Source organism: Carassius carassius, chromosome 17 (genome assembly GCF_963082965.1).
Source record: "Carassius carassius chromosome 17, fCarCar2.1, whole genome shotgun sequence".
Lineage (NCBI taxonomy): Eukaryota > Metazoa > Chordata > Actinopteri > Cypriniformes > Cyprinidae > Carassius > Carassius carassius.
In genome coordinates this window covers 1,290,001-1,304,914 of record NC_081771.1, presented here as the reverse complement: position 1 = coordinate 1,304,914, position 14,914 = coordinate 1,290,001, and the positions used below count along the sequence as shown (strand labels likewise).

Genomic DNA, 14,914 nt, shown 5'->3' with positions numbered 1-14,914 from the left:
GACTAATAAAATGCAAGTAACTAGAGTTATTTTAAACCTTTAAGAAATAAACAGATTTTGGAATCTGAAAATAAACTTAGACTTTAAATTAAACTTAAATTTAAACTTATCAGTTTTAGGATTTTTTAATTATTTACATTTTATAGAAAAATAAATAGGATCATTTTTTATAAGAATAAATACATACTATACATGATAAATATCATATATTAAAATATTCTGCATTATTTTTATGTGATTGATCAAATGCAAGTAACCGAGTAATTTTAAACCTATAAGAAATAAACCGATTTTGGATTCTGAAAATATTTTATTTTAGAAATATAAATGCTGTACATTTTTATCTTTATGAAAAAATACCATAAATTGTAAATATTAAATATCAATGTATAATAATCAATATAATATAATATAATAATATAATAATCAATATCAATTATGTATTATTAATCAAATGTAAGTGAGTTTATATAGTTTTATGACTTTGAAAAATATAAATATAAAAATTAATATTTTAATACATGCCATATATTATAAATATTAAATGATGCTCTTTGGAAAAGCATCTCAGATTACGCTGAACATTATCACCAGGTTTTGTTCATGAAGCTCAAATGCATTTATTAGTTCAACTTTTTACTTAGACTGCTGTTAGAATAATCTGCGATTAAAAATTTACATTTAAATGGAAAATGGAAGCATATTTCACAAGCAGCCTTGAACTTTTGAACCCTACTATATTTGTAACTTTTTAAACTTGATGCAAAAGAAGCAATAAGCGATGCAAACAACCATGATAATAAAGTAAATATACATGCACAATTATGAGTGGCTTATTGCTTTTACAAAACAGCAGAAACAGTAATATGATAAAAAGTCCAATTAATAGCTAAAATATGAACTGAAAAAGCCATATAGTATATATTATATTAGTCGAATTGTGGCTGCTTGTGCACTGGTGTAGAATATGCATTAGCTCTCAAATGCAGCTCATCCAATCAGAATTAATCAATCATTCTGGATGCTGATTGGTCGATACCGTTAACACACACACCAATGATGTTTGCATGACCTCTGGTGCTTAATTAAACCGCTAAACACACTTTGCTTCCATGCAATTCAATCTAGTTCACTAGAGTCCAATTCACATGTCAGTTTGCTTTGGTTCTGACCTTTGGTTCCGTCTCAGTTACTGTAATCTGGCAACAAGCAGCACAGTCCAGGCCAACTTGGACCGAACTATTCAAACAATCCAGTTGTTGCCAGAACAGCGGCGGTAATGACTGCAGCCAGCGGTGCTCGTCTCCTCGCCGGAGAATGAATAATATTCTGGCAGAGCCGAATCTAATAGGCGCTCTCTCTTAGATATTCAGCTGAGAATGGCACTTATGAAATATTAATATCATACAAAAATATGGCAACCCCAGCGCACTCCATCTCTCAAACTCCAGCGTAATTGACTATGCGAGTCTTTCCAAATCAGGCAGCGAGGAAGCAAGGGGGAGAAAGAAAGGAAAAACAGAGAGAGGGAATATGTCAGCTTTTGCGGCAGAGTGTTTCTCACAAATGAGGACGAACTAAACGTACAGACGAGACAAATGGACGACGGATCTGATGATTACACGAAAACACAAACATATATGCAGCACAACACAATTACTGTGAGTGTGTGTCACTAAATTATGATAATTGGATGTGTTTAGACTTTCAGATAAAGTAAAACATTAATAACAAACACTTGACTCATAGATGGACCACGAATTAAATGTATTTTAAATAAAAAAAGACAGTGATTATTCCAGGGTTAGGGAACGGACCGTGTTAAAACCTCCTCAACCAATTTATCATAAAAACAAACTAATACACAGAAAAATATCAATGTGACCCTGGAGCACAAAACCAGTCATAAGCATCAATTTTTCAATGAGATCTGTGCATCATATAATCTTTCCATTGCTGTATGGTTCGTTATGATCGGACAATATTTGTCTGAGATGCAACTATTTGAAAATCTGGAATCTGAGGATGCAAAAAAATCTAAATATTGAGAAAATCATCTTTAAAATTGTTCAAATGAAGTTCTTAGCAATGCATATTACTAATCAAAAATGAAGTTTTGATAGCCTATATTTACGGTAGGAAATGTACTAATTATCTTCATGGAACATGATCTTTACTTAATATCCTAATGATTTTTGCAATAAAAGAAAAATCAATCACAATGTATTTTTGGCTCTTGCTACAAATATACCCCAGAGACTCAAGACTGCTTTTGTGCTCCAGGGACACACATGTATTTCAATGCACTTCACTGCAGATTTATCAAAAATAACACATCGGGCCACGCCCTCCGTCTTCTCTGATTGGCTAATCATATGCAAGTCTCACAACAATTCACGATCTCCAGCTGTGGCTGTTATTATGAGGCTTTATTTCAGTCTTATTTCAAGCTCAAGTATCAGAAACACATGTTGTGCTGCCAATTTAAATAGCAAACACACAGCCTTATTACAAAAAACTAAAAAACACACCTTAAAACCTTGTTTTAGGAGAGAAAGCTCAGATACAGGGACTCCTAACAAAAGTATTACACTATTATCAAATAAATCAATAAACAATATATTTGTAATATTTGATCACACACACACACACATTTATTTATTTATAATAGCAGAATTTTGTACTTTTTTTCATTAACAAATGTGCATCTCTTTTTTCAATCATTGTAATTTAACCCAAAGCCAAGAGGGATTCAGAAATTATTCATATTCTCTTAAATATTACACTTTAATATCTACTATCCACGAGAAAGCCAAATGTTTTAAAGAAGACACAAAATAACATGCACAAAGATTCTAAACATTCTATTTTTTGAATTTGAATCTTGCGATGGACTAGAAAAACATTAAACTGTGATATTATTATTTGTTAATATTATTTTTATGGCTTTGGTTACATCAGCAGAAGTGAACACATGTATGTTCATAAAAGTTCTAGAATGTTGAAAATATTTAAACTATTACTAAACAATACAATAAAATGCACTAATGAATTGTAGATATATTGTCTTTAAAGTATTTATTAAAAGCAGATGCATAGTTTTATTCGGCGATCGTCTACTGAAAGCAGTTTATTGTTTTTTTAGGATGCCCATAAATCCGTATCACATGAGATTATAGTCAGGATTACAGAGATGAGAAGCACAAATTGGCATCAATTGAGAAATGGATTAAACATCAAAACACTGCATTAACGCATATTTAGCAGAGGAGGGAAATTTGAGATCTCATTTGTCTAATCCTGTCGTCTTCAGATGGTTTAGTGTCGACGCCTCGCTGTGTTTAATGTTAACAGATCAAATAGAAGCAAATGATGGAAAACACAGAGAAGAAAACTCATTCATATCTCAAGTGCTTCAGATATGTTGATATAAACCAAAAGTCTGCAGTCGAAAGTCAAAAATCTCAATATGAGTTCAATCATTTCTCATCGAATGATCTGAGCTGGTACAATCATTCATTTTATAGATGTGTTATCTTAATGAATGACGATGTACGTTTTATATTATATATCTGAGACAAAATTGAGACAACTGAGCTGTGGGAAAAATCATAAATCGTAATTGTTTCTTCTAAGCAGTGACGAGATTTAATGAAGAGCATATACAGAAAACATGAGAAACCAACTCAGCAATGTCTTAAATTGTGCTCAGATTTGCCTGAATTCCAAAAAATCTGCAATTAAAAGTCAAACATTTCTCATCAGATGATCTGAGATGCTCCAAATGAATTGTATAGCTCTGTATTATCGCTGGATGACAGCTAGTGACTCATTTGTGTTTATTTCTCCTAGAAATTTTAGATGAGATGAAATTGAGACATAACCGAGCTTTGTTTGAGCAAAAGAGTTAAATTCAACTCCAGAAAAACAGACGCTTGCTATGTTTGTTTTAAAAAAGTTATGTTACAATTTTCTCAAAAGAGAAAGAGAAGAGATCTGTGCTCAGATACCACAGATTTAAAATCGAAATAATAGTTTTGGGATGAGCATCTCAACGGCGATGAGATTCAATTCAGAAAAACAGAAGTTTCTCCTGAACAATTACAAAAAAAACAATGACTTTGTCTCACAAATGTCTCAAACTGTTCTCAGACATCATCAATCAATCAAAAAGGAACTCGAAAGTTTCTCATCAAATGATCTGAGCTGCTTAGCAATCATTTTATAGCTCTATATTATTACTGGCTGACAACTACTGGATAAATAAAAACATTTTACAGACATAACTGAGCTACGAATGAGCAACAGCGATAAGATGTTTATCCCGAGAGATCTCGACAACGTCTCAAACTGTGCTCAGATACAAATCAAAAGGAACTCAAACATTTCTCATCAAACGATCTCTTTTAGGAGAAATATCTGAGACCAAGCTGATACTTAAACTCCAGAGCAATAACTTTCTCTTCTGGCACCATGTGAAGGAAGAAGGGAAAGAGACTCACGGTGAGAGAGAGAAGCCTGTCGGTTTTAATGCAATAAACTCTCTGAAAATATCTGTGTGTGTGTGTGTGTGTGTGTGTTCATCACCTCCAGAGGAAGCTGAAAGGTGTGTGTGTGTGTGTGCGGGGGGGGTGAGCGGATGTTTAACTGAACCAACTTTTAACTGAACCCTGTGTGTTGAGATGTAAAGATACCGAACAAAGGCCTAAAACCTCGTTCCCCTCCCCTCACCACAACACCTGACGCACGGGTCGAGGAGAAACGGCACGTTTCCTCTCTGAGCTGTTAAAGTGGTTGTTCTGAGCTCAACCTTCATGCCATGGTTTGGTTAGACTTCTTAAAAGGCGGCTGAGGAGACGCTTGATAAAAGGCAGATAATTTTAAACCATTCATATGTAAATGCATGTACGCATCCGGATCATTTTTTCCCCCCTCTGTCTTTTTTTAGATCGTTCCTCAGAACTCCGGGCATTGTAAAAATATCACATTTCTCAGTTTTATTTATGTGCGTGTCGAGACTCCTGTGAGAAAACTTTAACTAACTCACTGCAAAAAAAAAAAAAAAATCAAGAAGGATTTGAATAATCTGCCAATCGGGTAAGAAAAACAAATCTGGTTTTCTGCTTGAAATAATGGCAGATTATTTTAAAAACTCACTTAATTTTGTCTTTTAACAAGGAATTTTAAAATGTTGATAGGGTTTATCCAGGTTTGAAAGATGCAATACGTGTCATAAGGGTAAATTTTCTGAAATTTAGATCTTTACATTAAACATCATCTGAAAGCTGAATATATAAGCTTTCCATTGAAGTATGGATTTGTTCGGATCGGACAATATTTGGCCGAGATACAATTATTACGTTTCAATTTTTACATGTCTAGAAAATCCTTCTTGATTTAAGAATTGTTTGATATTTTGGCTGAAAACAACACAAAAAAAATCGAAATAAAAAATTATGAAATACACAACGCCTCACCAAATACAAGTTTGAATATTTATACACAAAACTTTCTAGATTTTTATGATGCAGTCATTCAATTTTTATCTTATGCCACAAATCATTATGTATAAGTAAAGATCATGTTCCATGAAGCTATTAAGTAAATGTCCTACCGTAAATCAAAACGTAATATGCATTGCTAAGAATTCATTTGAACAACTTCAAAGAAGATTTATTTTTATTTTTTTTGCACTCTTAGATTCCAGATTTTCAAATACTTGTATTTCGACCAAATATTGTCCGATACGAACAAACCACACATCAATGGAAATATGATTTACTCAGCTTTCAAATGATGTATAAATCTCAATTTAACAAAAAATTGACCCTTATGATTGGTTTTGTGGTCCAGGGTCACGTATAGCATCTTTAAAGCCTGGAAAAACCCTATCAACATTTAAACATTATTTGCAGGTTGGCCGTGGGAACCCTGATAATGGATAGGATGAGGAAGGACCGGTCAGCGTGAGCTGCTTTGTTAGCTCTCCAGCACTGATAAATGATTTACGATGCCAGTTTCTGGAACATCAATACAATCTCGTTTCTAATTAAAAAGAAGCCGGCCACAATATAGCACACAACGGTATTCAGTCAAAGCAGGACGAGGAGAAGATCATTCCAAACCAAAAGCTCCTGCAGCAGAGGATTCATCATGTTTTGGAACAAATTTTATTTCCATAGTTTCACATTTTCAGTTAATGTGCCGAGTAGATCAATTGAAAACAAAAGCGGCGGGCGCGCACGGTTCGAGTTTTTCCAGTGAGTCAGACGTGTTTTACTTTGTTAAATACTTATGTCCTTTCAAGTAACGGAAAGTGAAAAAGGAAACTTAGGTAATTCTGAGTCAAATGTGCTCACTTTTGATAGTGAGTCACTCTTGAGGGTGATTGTGTGTGAACATTTGCAGCATTTGCACCACATGTGAACATGATAAAAACCATGCCTGCCATCTAAAGGTGATACTAAAATGACTGTATGTTCACGTGCATCCCAAATACTACACTGCATTCAACACATGCACTATAATACATATGTTGTTCTAGTAATATCATTTGAAACATATTTTTTTTTAATACTTTTTGTTGTTGTTGTTGTAAATTATGATGTTTGGTTTCATTAACACACAGATATCAATCTGCACATGTATGAGTCATGAATGAGGTTTAATGTAAAGAAAAATAGCAACTATTCACTAAAAATAAATAAATTGACATAGTATAACTATACATTTTATGATCTTTTGGTGTGTATTATTACTAAAATATTACAATATTTGAAATATATTCAAATAGCAAAAATACAAAAAAAAAATGCAAATGCAAAGAAAAATAGCAATGAAAATATCCAAATTACATTTTATTCACTAATAAATGCTTGTACCAAAAATAAGTACTGTAGTATTATCATACATGCTCAAAAACCATTTGGTTTTTACATATTTTTATTTATTTATTAGTGCTTAGTGCTTATTATTACTAAAATATTAAAATATTTAAAATTACATAACAGAAAATTAAATATAACTATAAAAACTTAAACTATGTCAGCACGAAGATAAATAGCATATCCAAAACATCCAAATTAAATGGAAAAAGTAAAAATGCAAATAGTACAAAAGTATCACCATACATCACCGTCTAAAAACCATTGTATAAACGTTTATTTATTTATTACTTACTGTTACTGAAATATTAAAATATTTTAAATAATAAAATATTACAACACTAACATAAAATTGCACCAAAAAAAGTACCATGATATGAATATGGTAATCATTCAGTGTCGTGGTTTTACCATCTGAGTCTGTCACAAAGAAGTTACTCCTGACTGTTCGGTTTTGGCTCAAACTTGGAGTTCACCTTGTATTGTGTGTGTGGGTGGGAGGTTATGGTGGGTGTGAAGTGTGGCCCTATGGGGATGTTTAGGGACTCTTGGTTCATCATGTGATCCTCAGAGAACCACAAAACCACCAAAGACAGACAAACAGACAGACAGAGTCATGCTCAGACAACAGGGGGCGCTAGAGAAAGCCCTGATCCAAACCTAGTGTGCTGCTAACAGAGCACCATTAGCAAACCAGTGCTGATTATAAATACTTTTATAGTTTAAAAACAACTAATAATCCACTTCACAGTTTCATCAAAACTGATTATTCTACTCAGATTCTGAAGCATTGTATCATTAGTTTATGTACAACTCTCGACTTGAATCGCTGTTTGTTTGAGTTGTTGACTAGGCAGAATATTACAAGCCAATTACTAGTGATGTTTCATTTCAATTAGGATGCTAAAGACTTAAGGCTCATTGACACAAAAAACGATAACTTCTGTTCTGTTTATTAAACCCATGCACTGGAGTTTTTTCATCTGTCACTTTAAATGTTTGTACTCTTTGAAGTATGGCGGATTCTGATTGGCTGTCAGTGTTTTTCTTATTCATCTGCTGGACAGAAATAAATCCCATCGAAATTCCTACTATATTTTTAGTCTTTAGTCATCGTTATAGTTGTGGTGTGGATTGTAATTAGTGTTAACATGACATATTTTGACTAAAAACAGAATTTTTTTAATGCGTTTTGGCCATTCATTTACATTTAGTCATTTAGCATACGTTTTTATCCAAAGCGACTTACAAATGAGGACAAGAAAAAAAAGCAGTCAATACTAACAAAAGAGCAACAATATATAAGTGCAAATGTATATATATATAATTAATTAGAAACATTTAAACAACAACGGCATTTTGGGGGCCTGAAGATGCAAACTTTTGAAAATGTGTACGTGTCAAAGTGTACGTTTTTGAAAATGCTAGCTTCATAGTCTCAATGCTAAATACAAAAATGCAAATTTGTGAAAACGGTGAGGTCATGCACATGCTTATTGTGCATTTAGTCTACAGGTTTTTATACAAAGTCACAGCGCCAACTACTGGCATGGCATACATAACATAGTGTTTCAGTCACGTTTGCGGAGTCTTTTTTACAGCGATGTTGCCTGTATGCAAAACTTTTCAAAAACGATGTCATGTAAAACATACGTTGTACACTGTTGTCATGTAAAACCCTTAGAAGGGTTATTTAACTTTTTGGATGTCATTATAGTTATTTTCCTAAGTATGCAAACAGTATTTTACAACTAGCACATGTTGCATTGCCAGTGCACGCTATAGCAGTGATGCTAGCATGTATGTTTCTGGTCTGCTAGCTGCTTGGATCAGAGCTGAAGAAGGTAAGAGCGTCGGGTCTCACCCCTGAAGAGGGCAGTCTTTTCTCCTCAGGGTTGTGCCTCACGGGGAAAGCGCTGTACAGCCTAACACCTCCTACACCGTATCTGCTCTGAGAGATGGAGAAAAGAGGAGACAGACAGGAGAGAAAAACAGAGGACAACGGGCCAGGCTTAGAAGAGTCTCAGAGGAACAAGAGACACAAACCACAGGACTCGACATCACTAATCAAAACATCAGCAATAACAAACAGGATTTCTGTGGTGTTTTCCCTCACTAAAATGATACTAGGCTGGATGTTGGTCTCATCCCCCTCCTCCAGTCTGCGACTATGGGTTTTTCCAGCTGTTTTATTATCCATCAAGTGTAAAATGTTTGTCTGAACTGTAATATTTGTTGTCAGGGTTTGATCACACGACTGTCAGCACTAGTACTAGTGATGATTGACTTAAACGCCACTAATAACATATCATGCTCAGCAGGAATAATGACATATGAACTGATTTCAGTCAGTCATTCTGGCCTCTTCCCACTGCGTGTACATGTATCAGTGTGTATGTGTGTGTGTGTGTGTGTGTGATCTCCTCTGTCCCGCTCTGTGTGTGAGGCTTGTTTGAGGAAACGCTCCCGGCACGAGTTTTGGCAGTCTAGGTTTTGGGAATCAGAGCAATCCAACATCTAATGATTCACACAAGATAGTGTGCCAGACACACACAGACATGTTAAACTAGAGTAGTGTACTTTTAGTGCACACTGCTGTCTATCAAATAACCCAAAGGAAATATTACAAGAAGATGATGAAAAATGGCATCAGGCTCATTAACAAAATAGTAAAAATGGTAAACGTACAAGATAATCCCACAGTATTCTTTGTGGAGTCAGAACATTACTAACAACAATTTTCATCATGTCATTTGTAATCAGTAACATATCGCAGTAACATAACATATTCGATCTCTTCTAAATGCATTGCTAAAAATCAACAAGCTTGGTGTAAAATCTTTCCTCACACTAATATTTATGCCAATCATTTTCTCTCAGCCAGTCTTCAAAACACAAGCAAACCTACACATGAAGTGATTCAAGCGCTGAACGAATCTGCACATCACTGTAAATCAGAAAGCGCTGTATGACTAACAATATGCTGTCAAGTAAATCCAGAGCGCTGTATTTAGCGCGGTGAGAATGTCCCTCATCAGAATTGGGCCGGCCGCGATGACTGAGCCGCTAATCGCCCAGATGGACTGAAGGGACAGTGGGATGTTGTCATCTACTTTTCTTTCCTTCTCTGTCATTTATATCTCTCTCATCATCACTGCAGCTGAACTAAGACACACAACAGGGGTTTTCTTCACCTCATGTCTTCCTGTTAACCGCCGCACGTGTCCGTAATCGATGTGCCCTTTACTACAAACTTTACTGTAACCCGTGGGTGACTTGAGAGGGCATTTCTGAATGTCTCTATCGAGCAGATACCAGAATGTTTGTGGTGAAATCACCTGTTTGCCTGGAAGTTGAGTTTAAAATAAAAAGCTCATGGATAAACATTAGTAGCTGACATGTTGTGTATTTCTGCTAGCTTAGCTAGCTTGCGATGTGGCTACTAACACATGCAGACACACAGAAACTCATGCAAACAACTTTAACACAACTACTGAATCACATTGCATATGCATCTCTGGGGAAAACACACACACACACACACACATGTATATAAATATATGTATGTATTGCATATGCATTTCTATCTTTCTCTCTCTTTCTCTCTCTCTCTCTTTCTCTCTCTAGTACTGTCAAATGATTAATTGCATGTGTATATTTAAGAAAAATATGTTACGTTTAAATATTAAATATATTTGTATATGATATAATTTATATGAATATATATAAATGTATACATGTAAATACATACAAATACATACGTAAATATTAAAAAAAAAATTTGGATGCGATTAATCACGATTGTTTGACAGCACTAATATATATCACACTAAATTATGCATGTTTAAGTATGCAAGGAAAACCCATTTAACATATTGTTCTTCCGAATAATGTGACTTAGTGAATTGGTAATTAAAACTACAATTATTTAATAAACAAAATGTTTTTGTTAATTGACAAAGCTGAAATAAATTGTAGATGAAAAATAGTGATAAAAAGTATATAAAAAATTAAATGTATTAAATTATTTATATTGCAATAACAAATAATTTAAATAATTTAAACTAAACAGTACCAAATGCAAAAAAAAAAAAAAAAAAATCTAACAAAAATGACAAGTGCATGAAATTACTAAAACTATACAAATATAAAAATAAAAGCTTATTCAAAATATGGACACATACTGTAACATTACAGTATATAAATTAAGCTAAAACAATGCTGAGAGGTCATGTAAGCATGCAATGCATATAAAACCGCTAACGTTGACGCAATAGTGAAGGAAAAAGTACGTTTAAAAACAAACAAACAAAACCGAACCCGCATTAAAGAGAAAAGCAAAGCACCAGCTGCTTCATGCAAATGTTCCGTAAACCACAAGACCATTAGATATTATTACAATGCATATTGCATAGGGCCAGAGATTAAGTTGCAATTATGGTCTGAAAGCATCAAGACCGGTGGATTGATTCTATTCCAGGCGCTGCGTGCTGGGCTGTCGACAGTAGGGATGTACTTAGTTCAATTATATATAGTATAAAATACTAGGTGGTGTGGCTGAGTACTAAGAGTGTGTGTTTAAGCGATCATGCCAAATACTTAACGCTTCTCAATAGGGTTGTGATAAATTAACTCGACCAGAAAGAGAATAAATGTCAACCCTGCGGTGGAGCCCAATACTTACAGGAACAGTTCAGCCAAACATGAAGAATCCTCATTTCATTCCAACTCATACGGTTATTTTTGCGTTAAAAAACTTTCAAGGAACGTTCACTCTGCTTTTTTCTGTACAGTTCATAATGACCAAATCTGTCATGCTTCAAAAATCCAAAAAATACCACGCAAGTATCATAAAAGTAGTCATTGCGACTTCTGTGCTGTAATTATAATTACAAAAACTCTTCTGACTCAAATGTAAGATACTTTTATGATGTTTTTGTCTGTATATGCTTTCATTGCATGGGAGAGAGCAGAGCGAAGGTGTCTGATGAGTAAATGATGACAGGATCTTCATTAGTGGGTGAACTAGTCCTATAACTGGAAGTTCTGTCCAGTGTTTTTTCCATCTGTGAGTCATAAAACATAATAATATAAAAGAGGGCGATTGATTATAAACGAGATGGAAACCGATCCATCTCTGTCTTTCTTTATTTCTCTTTGGAGTGATCGTTAGATTTCTCGTTAGTCTCTCACATATTCTGTCTCTTTATGTAAATAGAGGGAATAGTTTTTTTGGTTGTGTGTGTGTGTGTGTGTGTGTGTGTGTGTGTATCCTTGTAGTAACACACACTTATTACAAGGATCTGTGCTGCTTTCGTGGGAAAATTTGGAGAATTCCACAAATTAATTCAAATATGGTTAAATAATGGAGTTGACTATTTATTGCACTCTTCATTAAAATAGCTGTTATATTTCATAAACCTTTGCTTGATCCATCCACACTCACTAATTTAATTTCTGTAACACAAAAAAACTAAAACTGGACAGATGTTTTTGAGATTCAAAAACTCACGTCTGATGTTAACCAGTTAATTAATTTGCCAAGTTAAACCTCACACTAACAAAACCCCTAAAATCTTACTAAATCAAATACAATCTTTTTTTTTAAATACATTCTTTTGAATATATACATTCAAAAGCACAAGCACATTTCTAGATGCCCTTGGATTGAGGTTATGTCTGAAAACTACAGTCAATTAAAAACCATTCACACAGTCTGCATTATTTCTATAAAACGCTGATGTTTATCTGAGACATTTAGCTACTTAAAACTAATCTAACGTGAACAAGCGATCTGAGCGATGGCTTTTATTTCTCTCTGTCATTGCATCACAGCTCAAATCTCTTAAGCACACAATGTTCTCAAAGGCCTTTTACATTGAAAATACTCTGGCTGGACGCCGTCCAGTTAATAACTCTGTTTGTACAATCAACATATTGTTTTGGCCATGTGAAGATGAATGACCTGTTTAAATGGGAGAGACAGAGAGAGACAGAGCGCCGCTGATCGGATGAGTAGAAAGGAAAATAATCAAACTGCTGTGAATATTTACAGATGTTAAAATATAAATATGCTAGCAGATTTTCTGGTGAAAATATGAGCGCTGATTGACTATGCAAAACTTGCTAGGGATTGGCTGGGACATTGCTATGCATTTGCCAAGGTGTTCTTATTCGGTTTTTAATGTTGGGTAGTAATTGATTACATGTAATCTGGATTATGTAATCAGATTACAAAAATTAAGTACTTTAAATTAGCATTACGCTACTAACTACAATTTTGTTTTATATCATTTGAAATCAGTAACGAAGTACAACTTGTAAGTAATCTACCCTTCACTGTTTTTACTGTATTGCATGTTTTGGCATGATCATGCATGCAGTGAATTTGCAAGCGCACGTGAACATTATCTCGCCTGGTTCAGCGTTTCTTTCTGTGGCTGTCAAACTCACAGTCAGAGTGAAAACAAAAGAGGCTAATCACGTTACTTTCATTTCAAATGCTCAAAATAGCCAATCAGAGGCGGGTTTCTCTTCTCACCCTCCAGCGCAGCTGTAAAGGTGATGCTGAATCGATCATATGATTCAAACTGAAAATACCTTCTGACTGTCAATCATCTTTCTGAGTTGACATAATCACAGAGATGAAGACAAACTTTCTTATGAGTAATAACGTGCACAGAATTTGAATGCAATGATGGCCACAGGAAAGAAGAATCATAAATGAGATCTCAACAGTAGACAGTAGTATGTTTCTACTGACAGAAAGACCTATTAGGGTCTCATTAGGGACTTTTAAGTTGATGTTTCAATGAAACACAAGTAAGAAAGCCATTCAATTTAAAATAACGCAACATCTGAGCTATAAAATGTTCCTCTAACAATTCGACCGTAAGCTTGGCAACAGGTTTTTGCGGTTGAACCAATCCCTGTTCCTCATCCTCTTTCTTTCCCGAGTATTTGGTGTTATGTCACCATTCCGTACACAGTAATGACAAAAAAGAGGCCGCATTAAAATAATCTTCCGTTCGCAGGCCAGACAAAAGAAGGAAAGTGATTTCTTAACATGAAAGCAATCTACTTACAACCATCTGCTCGTCGTCTAAATCAAAAGTGCTGTTTCCAGAGAAAAGCCGTCCAAACACTCGCTGCCAAACACACATTTGAGACGTGATGGAGTTTGAAGAAGCCAAGTCGCTAAAACATTGTTCTCGCAAGTTAAGACAAACTCATTTGGATGCTAATAGACAGACAACAGACCGGTGAAACTTCTTACGCTGAATTCGGTCCAAATCAGCACACGCTTAAAAAAAATTACGATTTCAATTAGAACCGCAAAGTGTTTTACAGTCTGATACCATATGAGAAGTATTAAACTCCAGTCTGTCTGTGTGTGTGTGTGTGTGTGTGTGTGTGTGTGTGGGCTCCAGACACAAACACACACACACACACACACACACAAAGTTAAACTATAATGATTGTATTTGGCAGTGTTAGATTTTTAATTATTCTAAATAGCAGCACTCTAGCAACTACCAAGAACAGCCAAGCAGTTAAAACACACAAAAAGTAAAACTGTGATTGCATTTGACAACTTTAGACTTTTAGCGCCCTATTTTAACGATCTAAACACAAAGTGTAAAGCGCAGCGCGCATGTGCACTCAGGGCGTGTCCAAATCCACTTTTGCTATTTTAACGACGAAAAAACGGTCCGTGCGACGGGGTCCATTTTTTGGAATGGGTTGTCCCTATTCTCTTAATGAGTAATGGGCGTAACGTTCAATAAACTAATCAGAGTGTCATCTCCCATTCCCTTTAAGAGTGAGATGCGCTCGCGCCATGGCGGATCGCTATTTACATGGCGGAATTTGTTGCCGGAAAACCTGAATGTTCCTCAAGCGAAGAAACTAAAAAAGCGCGAGTGTAGATCATCTACGAGATAAGCAGAAATCCAACGAAGCTTCCCGATGTGAAGAAGGCGTGGGATGAAGTAGAATTCTTCATTCATCATTATAAGTAGTAATAGGGT

At 34.9% G+C, this 14,914-nt stretch overlaps 1 protein-coding gene across 5 annotated transcripts in view; it reads right to left on the bottom strand.

Annotated features, from left to right (window-relative positions):
* tox2 (TOX high mobility group box family member 2) overlaps window positions 1–14,914 on the bottom strand; it is a 112,829-nt gene that overhangs the window by 62,044 nt on the left and 35,871 nt on the right. For 2 of the 5 annotated variants that reach the window (XM_059570360.1, XM_059570363.1), the window contains exon 2: window positions 8,749–8,835. The exons of 2 other annotated variants lie outside the window; for them this stretch is intronic. In XM_059570360.1, coding sequence (XP_059426343.1) covers window positions 8,749–8,835 — 87 coding nt within the window. The remainder of the gene's footprint in view (window positions 1–8,748; window positions 8,836–14,914) is intronic. One more of the 5 variants, XM_059570362.1, reaches the window with a different exon arrangement.